Consider the following 13,041-nt stretch of genomic DNA (forward strand, 5'->3'; position numbering starts at 1 on the left):
TATATATATATATATACATTTGATTCTTTAATATGAAAAACTAAAAACTTACCTAATGCAAAGATTCAGAAAAGACGCAGTGCATTAAATATACATTCAGTGCATAAACAGAAGAGAGTTTTATCAATGAGGTAAATGTTTTTGTGAGTTGATGAGGGAATACGAATTGTGTTTAAGAAGGGTCTGTTTTTAGTTAAATTTCATCTACACTGACTAGAAGTATTTATAATAGTCATTCTAGATTTTTTTTTTTAAATGAAAGAATTTATTACTGATTACTTTCCCTATATTGGGCCTGTTGAGTAAAATGGAATAAGCCACCAAACTTACATTTCATTTATTCGTTCACTAATTAGAAATTTCGCAATTTTTTACTCACTGAAGAAAGGATTCTTTTTCTTAATCAATTGCATAATTTTTGGTGTCGCTAATTTAGAAAATGCTTAATTATTTTGTAAGGAAAACTATCTTGCATCGCTCTTGCAGACAATGGCACATATATTGTTTTACTAATATTGGAGTTTTTTTCTATATATTATTGTATTCATCAAACTAATGAATACGTTATACTTATTGCGGAAGTTTTTAAAAAAATATTATCTATGAAGCACAAAGGATGTCGCAATCATTATTGACATCATTAAATTCTTAAATCGATTTTGAACTCTAGCTCTATTGCGTGCGTAATAAAACTAAAATAATTAAAAATAAAGATTCTTCAATTAGATATTGGGCCATTTCCTAGATTCAATCTAAGATAATGCAAAATTTTAGTCAAGGATAGAAAAAGAATTATAACGGCTGAAAAATATTTAAATATTTTAATTCTTAACAGAAAATAACTATTTTAGATATGGTGAAAAGTACATTCTTGGCGAAGATGAATTATTTCGATGAAAGATTTAGATGCGATATTTTGACAAGTTTTTCGTTCATTTCATTGTGAAAATGAGGCGTAACTCCATATTTTAAAGATGTATATTTCTCTACTTAAGGTAAGAAAAACGAAGCAGAAAACTGTTATAAAAAAGGGTTTTTTAATGAATTTTTTCAACGATAGGGATAAACTTGACATGTTTTTTGTTATCTTGTTGTACATAGTTTAATGTTCACTTTATCGCGTTATATCATACTTTTCTTATATACTTTATCATTAGAGCTTATATAATTCAATGCTTATAACTTATTTTTTAAATTATCCATAAGTTACTGCACTCATTAGTTGAAAAACAATCATCAAAATTTGATTCCGTTTTGATTTTTTAAACTGCGTGAATGTAGTTTGCGTTACAGGATATTTTAAAAATAAATTTGTTTCACAAAATGTCAGTGTTTTGAAAACAAAATTCTAGAAATAACGTAAAATAAGTTATTTTCTCATGGATTACTAAAAATTAGTCAACTCAATTTTAAAAAAAAAACGTTTAACTTTTTGGAATTATACTGCGTTGTTCCCCCTTTAGGTCAAGGATTCATATTCCTCTATGCTAACCTACAGAGAATTTTACGAACTTAATTTCCTTATTTACTCAGTTGCTAATTAATATTTAGGAATCTTTTATGTTTCATTTCATTCATTGAAATATGTTTTATTGAACCTAGTTCCCAAATTTTAAAATTTAGGTTTGTAAGTTCAGAACTTGAACTATGAAAACTTTTAGACTTTGAAAAGATTTTAACATAATTACAGCTTTTAAATTTAAAATTTGAAAACCATTTAGATAAAACACATTTTAATGAATAAAATGAAGCTAAAGATATTAATTAGTAACGGAATAGATCACAAAATTGTGATTCTCTGTAAGTTAACATGAAAGAAAAATTGTCTTTTTATTTCCTGAAAGGGAGGTCTTTATTTTATCACATTAATTCTTCATCTAACATTGTTGATGGGAAACAGTTACACTTATTGCCAAAGCTGCTATGCAATTGAAATATCAACTAATGCTCTTCGCGATTAGTTTTTAAAAACCCGCTTGACAACCAATTTTATCACCTTTGTAAATGCTGTCAGCATTAAAATAGAATTTTTAGAAAAATGATAAAAAAATTTTATTCTAAAAAACAAAAAAATGCAATATGTTGTTTACCATAAAAAATGCCTAGTATATTAAAATCTCGTTTACGATTTTATTATTTACATTAATTTTTTGAATACTTAGCGTGTACAAAATGCAAAAAAAAAAAAAAAAACTTATTAACTTTTAATCTAATGACCGGATATTCACGTTTTAGGAATCAGTAGTTCTAGAAAATTAAAATTTCAAACTTACGATTTTTTTTAAAAAATTTGATTTCTTTGGAGCTACCAAACCAATTTCACTCAAATTTTGTATTTTGCCATGTAATATTACATTCCTTAAAATGATTAAAAAAAATAATGCATATTTACTTAAAGTTGAATTTTGCATGTAATTATCTTAGAATAAAAGAATTTATCAAGTGTGTACAATTTTTTCAATTCGCCTAAATATTCGCATATTTCCTAAAATGTTGTATAGCACGTAAATGTTGTACACCCTGAATAACTCTTGATCTAATGATCAGATGTTAATGCACTGGGACTCATTATTACTTATTCAATATCTTTCTCAATCTTTAACTTTGAATATTAAATATTGAATCAGAACTATTCGACCGATTTTGTTAAACTTTTGTATTTTGCAACATAAAATTACATTCCTTAAAATGATGTAAAAATATGTATGCCTTGCCATTCAAAACGTTTTTGACTATTAATAAAAAAAATAACAAAAATTAATGAATAATTGTTAAAAATTATTTTCTGCATAAAATTATCTTCAGAAAGACGAATTTTGTAATCATGTGAAAAAACTTTTTAGTTCGTGAAATACGTTAAAATAAGCAAAATAGGCAATTATGGTAAAATACAAATTATGGTAAAATACGCAATATTAGTACGAATTATTGCGAAATACGCAAAAGTAAAATTAATATTAAGAGGTCCAAACTTTGAACAACTCTTCAGCCCAAATTATTGGAACTATGTTTCTCAGATTGCAACTTTCCACTAATTTTAGAGATCAGAAATCCGTATACATCGAAAAAAATGTATGTTTATTCAGCGAAAGTGTGTTTTTGTATATGATTTCGTCTCGAATAATACTAACACAAACTAATTAGCATATTTAAAGTCTTCTCTTTAAACCAATAAGATTGAGTCCTAGAACGTGAAGATCAAAAAATCATTAAATCAAAATCATTAGATTAATAAGTTATTAAATTTTTTTTTCTTTTTTCACTGTACAATTCTATTTGCTTCCTTACATTTAAATTTCTTTGAAGCTCGTTATTGCGAAATTCAATTTTAAGTCGATACTTCACTTTTACAATGAAAGACCCATATATTATTATAATTAACTGCTTATAGATTATCGTTAAATCTAATAAGATAATAATCTAATAATAAATCTAGTAAGATAAATCTAATAATTTATACCTTATATTGCAAGAATTCTGTGTGAAATAATATTAAAAACTAAATATTAAATAATTAATAAAATCTAAGTTGTTGTTGCTTTTTTTTATCAATTGCAACTGTAGTACTATAATATAAATCAAATAAAATTTTGCTAAGTTTAATCAATAATTGTACCAAGCAAACATTTTCATTGAAATATTTTTTTACTTCATGAGTATTCTATTTAATTACATTTATAACATTATATACCAATTTTCGAATAAGAGCCTAAACCAATAAGAAATTATATTTTTGAAACAGTGGCGTTTTTATAAATGTGTAAAACATAACTGAGATAATTAAAAGTTAAACTTTTTTTAAATTTTCTTAACAAACTTGTATAATGTTACAGCTTAAAAAAAAAGTTTTTACATATTTTTGTGAACTAGCATTTTGACACAAAATGTAATTTAAAATAAGCGGCCAGGTGGCCGAGCGGTTAGCGCGCCTGAATCCGAAGCCAATGACTGCGGATTCGAATCCCGCTCTGGGCATGGATGTTTCTCTCTCTTGTGTTGTCCTCTGTTGTGTGTGATGTATGAATGTGGCCCACCCTATAAACGGGTTTGTGACAGTGTGGCGTGGGCAATGCTACTCGCCTCCGTGACTTTGGTTCACAGGTGCCCACTGGGTAACGCGAAATGAGTTACAACTCTGGCATCTTCTAAGGCGAAACGAATAAAGTTCAGTGCCTGCCATTGGGAAAAAAAATAATAATTTAAAATAGAAAAGATAATCAATGCTGTGTATATACACTAATAAAAATTTAGTTGCATTCAAATGTGTAAGAGTTTAATTAATTGTTATATGTTTATACGTGTTATTTATTTATTGTAATACTTAATATTTTCTTTGTTGTGTATTTTTCTTATAGATTCTCTCCTCCTGTATGCTTCTATTTTCTTCCTATAAAATTATGTTACGTGTATCATCTTTCTCCACAGATATTGTCTCGTTTAGCCACAGATATTGTCTTTCTCGTTTAGCTCAGCACTTTGTCAATGCTAGAAAATTTCGAAATCTAAAATGTTAAATTGAAAAGAAACTGGTAGATGGTTAAGAAAACCATACAACAAACAGCAAACAAAAGTTTTTGCAGTATGTACAATTTTATATCTTTTGAGAAATAATATTTTTTTCCTTAATTTTTTAATAACAGTGAGATAAAATTTTAAAAGTAAGACATATATAAAAGTAAGACGTATATAAAAGTAAGACATATATAAAATAAGACATATATACAAAAGTAAGTCAATATAAAGAGTGACATTTTAAGCAATTTTTACTATTTAATTTTTGAAGAAAAAAATATCTTTTTTTCGGACGCCTGCTTCCTGCAACTGGAAGTACAAATGTGAAAAAAACTTAAACACCCTTTGTGACAAAGAAAACTTCAGATTCAGTCAACAGATGGTGCTGCTGACTAATACAAACTATAAAACAATGTTTTCAATATTATCACCATTTGCAGCAATAACATTCTGACATGACACAGTACATGTCTGAATCATTTCAACGGCGTTTTGGGATTCTGCCAGGTTGCAGAGCCATATGTTGATGAACTTCGTAACTAATCTTGAAACAGGGTGAGAATAGATGCGTAATGTCACTAGGCAAGGGCAGCAGACTGTAAATTTTTATAACTTTCCGCTTTTCTTTGACTTTTTAAAGCATCAGTCGTTTTTGGTTCAACCGATAAGCATTCCTGTTCAAGAACCTGAGAAACGTGCATACGTTCTGCCCGCCTGTTCATTTTTTCCTGTCATTTTTCACTGATGAGTTAGTGATCTGTTGGATTACATTAATCTGTTTATTACTTTCCGAGATCAGTGTTATCGTAGAGCCATTGTGTGTAATGAGAAAGTCTTGTATAGACGCCAGGAAAGCCGGCTCTGGCGCAACCATATCCAAATGAAACAATGCCAAGCTGAACCCAAGATTTATCTGTGAGTTCTGTTGTCATTGGACCACCTGAATCACCCTGTTAAATAAAATAAAAAAGAGTTTTAATACAAAATATTTCGTTCTAAAACCTTTTAAAAAGATATATTAATGTACATTGGGGTACTTTTATAAGCGTTTTAAAATTTTATTAGTTTGATATACAGGGTGCCATAATTTAAATTGATGGTTTTCAAATTTAACAGCAAAATGATTAAGGCTACAAAAATAATTCTTGTCACAAAACGTTCACCTTCCTATAAGGCAAACCGTAACATTTCTGACTATTTTCTGTTGATATTTCATTATTCTGATGCAGATATCCTGAAGTCTCATAACAATGGATCTCTCTTGTCCGTAAATTACTATACACCGTACACAGATTATTAGGCATTATTTAAACATTATTACAAATTATTATGTCTTATTACAAAATTTAACTCAAGGAACATAAAATTTATCTTTCAACAAAATTTAATTTCTCTGAAAATAAAACAAAATAAGGAATAAATGAAACGGAGTTTAACTGCTTTGCTTTATGCTTATGCCACCGCGTAATAAGATTCTTAATCGATTTTATTACCACGTACGTATAAGCGTTTTATGTGGTGTAAAATAACATAGATTCTAATGATATTTGTCTTACTTGACAGGCATCTTTTCCACCCTCTTTATAACCAGCACACATGAATTCTGTTGTAATGCCTTTAGGGAAATTCGTTAGAGGAATCTTGGAATAAGAGGCATTGCACTCTTTGAGAGGTACTATTGGCATACTCACTTCTTGCAATACTTTGCTATTCACTCCACCTGTAATCAGAATTTTTATTTGTTTATTAAAATTTGATAAAAGAGGGAAAATTATATAAAAGAAAATAATTTTACGTTTATATTTGCTGTATTTTAAAGAAAGTTATACAAAATTGTTTAAGCAGATAAACTTGGTAGAAAACCTCTTGTCGAGCAATACTTTCTGATAGGACTTGAAGTGTCTCAAAATTTCAATGTTCAACCGGGTATATTAGGCTGCAAAATACATCCCGTATGAAATTTTTACATGCTTAAATATGTTCGTCGACCGCATATGAAAACATATAAATGTACCATCTCATACCTATCAACTCTTCCGGATTTTCCGGAAGATTTTATTTTCATATTTAAAATGGTAGCAATACTCATGTTACTCCAATTAACTTTTGGAATTATAATGATAATTATAAATGAGTTTGACTACCACTACGTATAAATAATTACAATAAATATATAAAAGCATAATATTACTTCTGCAAGTGAATTTAAAAGGAATCAAAATATAAATATATTTTTGAATCGGATTGTTTTTCTTTTATTGTTTTACAATCGCTCTGAAAATCCATTCTCGCAAAGAGTGAAAGTTGGCAGGTATGCCATCTACTTATTTTGCAAGGAAACAAATTTTGTTTGTATTTATACAAATACTTGATCTTGCCTAATTTGGATGTGGGGATTTTAAATTAGTTTCGGTCCTAAATTTATAGATTTTTTTAAAATGACATTTATAGCCTATTTTATGTCGAAATGTACACATTTAAAAACGATAGAGACAACAGAAGGTCGCGTAAGCGTGGCGACATACTTTTATGATTGTTAAAGCACATCATCAAGATAAAAAACTGTCTAGGAACCAATTCCCGGAATTGTCTTTGTACGTGACTAGAGGCGCTTCCATATTATGACCTGTTCAAAAGCACACGAAGAAGCTCAATATAGTCTCAGATTTAAAATTCAAATACAGAGAAATTTCTATCGTTATCAAGCTGGGTTAGAAATAGTTCGTTATAAACTCAACGATTAGCAAAAATTTTAAGCAAATATAAATTTTATCTGCCACGATAAAACAAGTTGCTAGTATTGCTTTACTATGAGTTAATGAGAAATGTATTGCTTATTCTTTACTAAAAAAACTTAGCAGAACTTTTTCTAATTTTTTTCTACAATTTTTTTAATTATGATTTAAAGGCTAAGTGGAAGATGAAAAATTTATTGAAAATTTATATTTCAGTCTTGTTTAACTATACGAAATTATTTTTTCGTGAAGTCTTTAAATTTCGTTGGCAGTGGATGAAGGTGATAAGTGACTATATATTTTAGTGTTTTCGAAGTGGAATGGAAGAAGGTTTTGAGTGCATTTGGCAACGAATTGTCAACGATTCGATTAATCTTAGAAAGTCTCTGAAGGATACTCGTAGTTACAAGTTAAAACCAAGACATATATTTATTTTCTTATTGTCAACGTATAAACTTTTTAGCTATTCGCATTTACACCTAATTAACTCAATTTAATAAAATATAACATAGAAGAGGAGGTGACATATGTTTCATAAGACTGTTGAAATTATTTGTAATTTTTGGAGATAAGTTGGTCAGTTTGCACATCCAGATGTACTTTTTTAATTCAAAAATAAATACTGGCAAAGAAATTCTAGTGAAATTATATTACTATAAGGAAAGGACATTTCTGCTGAAAACAAACATAATTCTGGTAATAAAAACCGAAATATACGGTATTAAAACCATTCATTTCGTAATTTTTATGTTCATGTGTTAATGGTTTACCACAAATTTTGATTTTCAAAATTATAGATCTTTTTATCACACACTTAGTAAAAAAATATAAAACTGAAGTAAATTTAAAGGAATAAATGGTTTACATGCCATGGTTTCAGATATCATTATGAAATTACCAAAATTTATCACATTTATAAAACCATATTTTATGATTAATCCTTCCAATATCATTACCAAAGTAATTCGGCAAGAATTACCTGTATTTTTGACGTTAACGAACACGGTAAATTTTACCATATTCTGGTAGTCTTGACCATATTTTTTTTCACAGTGAAGGAGTTATCAAAAACAATTTTTTCTTCAATTTCTTTTGATATTTTTTGGGATTCTTACCACTTTGGTGTAGAACCATTAATCTCTGATGGCCTGGAAACTTAAGCTTTTCGCAATATTTATAGTGATATTAATATCACATATTATTTCACAATATTTATAGTGAAAAATTAAGCAATGAAATGTTTTTCAAACTTAAAAACATCAAAACTTTGATTATAACGCATCATAATAATATTATTAATGAAATATTACGAATGAAATATTAACGAATAAATTCTGCTATCAGTTTAAATATTTGGGGACAATGTGAAGTTGAACGATTATCAAGTTTGGTCTTCATTTTTATTAATTGAATATAACCTACGTTTATTGAAATGTTTCATTATTTTTTTAAAGCATTTATTTATTTAAGCTTCACATAGTTAAGCTATCAAAGAATATGGCATGGTCTTACCACGTATTAGTTCTTACATTTATTTTATGCTGAACTTACCAAACGTGGTGTCACCCCAACCAGTGACGGTCACATTACTTGCACCAACTTTGATTTTGCTTTTTAATCCATCGGATGGTAAACAAACTGGATAGACTTTTTTCGATAATTGCACTGATCCGCTGACTCTCAACAGAGTAATATCGTTGTAATATTGACGTTTTTGATATTCAGGATGGATGAGGATATCATCTATCGAATATTCTATTCCATCTTTTGATGTGTGAGACCCCACGATCACTGTAAACTTGGATGGATCTCTGCAATGGTTTGCAAATATCATTTTTGTGTTACTCTTTTTTCACACAACTTTATGTAATGTTATAAAAGTTTATTAAAATATACATGTATAAAATTATACAAATTTATTTAAAAAAATGGACCATTTTAATTAATTTGTTTTTAATGAAATATGAATTGAGCATTGCAATCTACATATTTTACTCCATAACCAGCGTTGAGCAGCTGACCCAATTCTGCATTTACAACTAGCAGTGTTCAGCACCGTTGCCTTGTAATTTTGAACCTAATCCAGAAGATAAGGCAACTCATGTGTTCGAATCCCAGGGATGGTTCGTCGATACAAATTCTACATCCGGCTTGCACCGACCTCGTGCTGACGTGAAATATCCTCAGTGGTGCACGGATCATGGGTTAGAGTCCCCTTGCCGTCAGGCTAACCGTGGGAGGTTCTCGTGGTCTTCCTTTCCATATAGCGCGGATACGATTAGTTCCTATACGAAGTCAAATTTCTCCCAATACATGATGCAGGAATTCCCTTGTCTTCTGGATTGGGTTTAAAATTACAGGCTACGTAAAAGAAGGGAGGATTTTATTATGGAATTAAACCCGCATTTGCGTCACGTGGAATGGAAAATCTCGAAAGCGTCACATGATTAGCCCGATGGTAAGGGGATTCTATATCATGATCCATCTACCATTGAGGATATTTTACGTCGGCACTGTGTACGGTTCGAGCCGCGAGCAGATTTCGAGTCGACCATTCTGGGTCACCTCATTGGGATGCCAGCACTCTATCCCCTGAGCCACCGCGGCTCTATGAACATATTTTATTTTATGACCGTCGTTGAACAGAGGGTCCTTATTCAGTTTCCTCTGCCATAATGCTGTTGCTCGAGGCAACTTATTTTTAAAATTTGCCACAATCATGGCACGCTCTCTTGTACTTATATCTTCGAGAGTATGTAAGAAATCTATCATAATCGACATCAAATTTACTCATTAAATACTTTGTACCTATATAAGAGTATAATTGGTACCTATTAAAACCGTACTTATTAAAACTGCATCATGATGCCAGGAGTACCTATTACTGAAGTTAGGTATCATTATCATGTATTATATTATGACAACTTTTTACGGTTCTCCACAACCAGTAAGTATATTTTGTTCATAGCGTTATTATTTTCCAATTAGTACCGACTACCAAAATTAATAAAGCATCAGTAAAGTCAATTATACTTTGTCGATATTTTACGTTCTCATCAACGAAGTTGCCACATTTACCCATCAATTTTGCCTTTTAATACACAGCATATTATTTTACTTCAATTAATAACAATTGCCAAAACTAATTATCATTGGCATCAATTATAATGGGGTTTTTTATGTTTATCCTCAACGAATTAGCTCCATTTCTCCTATAATTTTGCTTCTAGTACAAAGCTTATTTTTTTCAATTATCAATTGTTTTGAATTATTTAGTTTTATAAGCATAACTCTAACACATGATAAAAGCATAACCATAATGTTTTAAAAGCATAGCTATTATCAAGAGAAGCACGTGGTTTCAGAGAATTTTAGAAATAATAATTTGGCGACGTAGTCCGCTTATGCTAACACGATCATATTGATCATGCACTTAACCTGATATAACAAATAAAAACTAATTAAGAAGTAGGAAACGCGTAATAAGTGATTTTTTTGATTAAGACTATAAGCTAGCAAACATTACTGATGATGTAAATATGTGACAAAACTGAATCGTCTATAGTATATTTTAAAACAAAAACTTCTGCTAAGCCAATGAGAAAATTCCATTTTTTAAAAAAGTTTCTGTACTAAAAATAGAATTAAAAAAATTAGAAATCGGAAATTTATTCATGTTGAATGTCGTATTTTTAGAGTTTACGGTATACCTGCAATGCAGACACATTTATGAATTCTTTATTTTTTATATGTATAGATGTGGGACGTAAACAGCCGCTTAAATATTAACCCGTAAGAAAAAGTCAAACGCATATGTCAAAGGATCCACAAATCTCAGAACACCCTGACAACCAAACCTCTTGTTAATTCAAGATAGAAGAAAACTTTAAGCTGTATTAAGCTTCTTATTAAAAATTGACACAATGACATTAAAGTCCGACTTAATGACATACCCAGCCACACTATCAGCGTCCATGTGATGGTTAAAAAAAAGGCTTTGAATCTTCCTTTTTTATCAAATTTAACTTATGTCGTTATTTAATTTATCATATTTCTTGAAGTACAGATAAATTAAATTTGGTTAATCTTTTTGAATAATTCAGTATCATGTTAATGCTTAATTATTACTATCACTGAGGGATTATTTTGGCTCGTTTCTCTTATTTTGTTAGATATGCAGAGTTCATAATAATGATAATAATAATAAGAAGAAGAATAAAATAAAAAAATAAAATAAAAACTTCAGAAGCGCATTCATTACATTTTGAAGTAAAAAATTTCACGATTTTCTTGAAACTTCTTCTCTTTTCACGTATTTTGCAGGATTTCATATATTACGCTATTTAATTTTTAATAATTTTCTGTACGTTGAAATTTATTGCGGAAGGAGCTTTCTATTACTTACAGTTACGCATAAAAAAGTTATAATTATAAACGTAACTTAACAAGAGCTAAATTTTTAAAAAAAAAAATAAATAAACTTGAAGAAAAATTTTGAAGTGAATTTTATAGATTATAGTAATAACAGAAGTGACGGTGCGTGTATATAACGTTTCACACTTTGTGATCTAATATAACTAAATATCTGTGTATAACTAAAACAGTTAATTATTTGAGCGTATAATATGATTATACTAACACACTGTGATTTTACAATTTGATTTGATTTTTGTTCACATAAACACCTTTAAATTTTTTTGTATGTTTATTTAAAAAATAACCGCTATAGTAACATATCGTTGGCACCACGCTAAAAATCACGAATCAGCTATGCTCGCTATTAGCATATTGACAACGATATATTATGAATCTATTATGGACGAAGCTGAATAAGCTGAAATAAGTTTTCTATTTACAAATCCATTAATGGTTGAAATTAGTCTTTGTAAATATTCGATATATCTCGATTTAAAAAATAAATAATTTTTATTTTAATTAATTACTTTAAATAAATGTATCATCCACTCGGATGATACATTTGTATGTAGTTAATTGGATGTAGTTTAACTTTTTGGCCAAAAAATAAAGTCTAAATTTAAGCGATAAAAATAAAGGTTTATAATAGGTATAACTTAACCATCACTAATAACTTATAAGAATTCCCTTTGTAAATTAAATAGGCGTCTCAAGGTCACGTGATTTTTCCTTTCTCCACACTTCTTCCCTCGCCATTTCCATGGTTTCGGTAAATCTAGCTTTTTCCGAACGCTACTATATTCTTCCTAAAATACTGCAATGGGAAAAAAGAAAGCTTTGCCGTAACTATGGTAACGGAGAGTAAAAAACCACTTGGTTTTGAAAATCATTCTCCATTTACAAAGAGTATATGTACAGCTTGCGTTCGCCCTCCGATAAGGTGAACTGGGTTCGAATCCCAGCAATGGTTTGTCGATACGAATTCCGCATCCAGCTTGCACCGACCTCAGTGCTGACGTGAAATATCCTCAGTGGTAGACGGATCATGGGTTAGAGACCCCTTTCCGTCAAGCTAACAATGGAAACAATGGAAGGTTCTCGTGATCTTCCTCTCCATGTAACGTAAATGCGGGTTAGTTCCTTCAAAAAAGTCATCCACGAGGTCAAATTTCTCCCATTGCTTGATCCAGGAGTTCTCTTGTCTTCTGGATTGGGTTCAAAAGTACAAGGATACGTAGTTGAACAATAGTAGTGTAGTCGTAAACCCAAAAATTGGGTCGGCTGTTCAATGACGTTCATAAAAAAAAATAATAAATAAATAAATAAATAAAAAAGAAAGGGAAAAAAAGAAAGTTAAGCAAAGGATAGGGACAGGGAC

The 13,041-nt window shown here is 29.6% G+C and overlaps 1 protein-coding gene across 1 annotated transcript in view; it reads right to left on the reverse strand.

The window, feature by feature from the left end:
• LOC107436373 (transmembrane protease serine 9) overlaps positions 1–13,041 on the reverse strand; it is a 44,072-nt gene that overhangs the window by 18,691 nt on the left and 12,340 nt on the right. Inside the window, exons 7-9 of the mRNA XM_016048069.4 lie at positions 8,799–9,058; positions 6,069–6,232; positions 5,298–5,462 (exon numbers count right to left, since the gene is read on the reverse strand). Of these exons, the coding sequence (XP_015903555.2) occupies positions 5,298–5,462; positions 6,069–6,232; positions 8,799–9,058 (589 nt within the window). The remainder of the gene's footprint in view (positions 1–5,297; positions 5,463–6,068; positions 6,233–8,798; positions 9,059–13,041) is intronic.

The sequence above is a fragment of the Parasteatoda tepidariorum genome, chromosome 6, assembly GCF_043381705.1.
Source record: "Parasteatoda tepidariorum isolate YZ-2023 chromosome 6, CAS_Ptep_4.0, whole genome shotgun sequence".
NCBI classification, from domain to species: domain Eukaryota; kingdom Metazoa; phylum Arthropoda; class Arachnida; order Araneae; family Theridiidae; genus Parasteatoda; species Parasteatoda tepidariorum.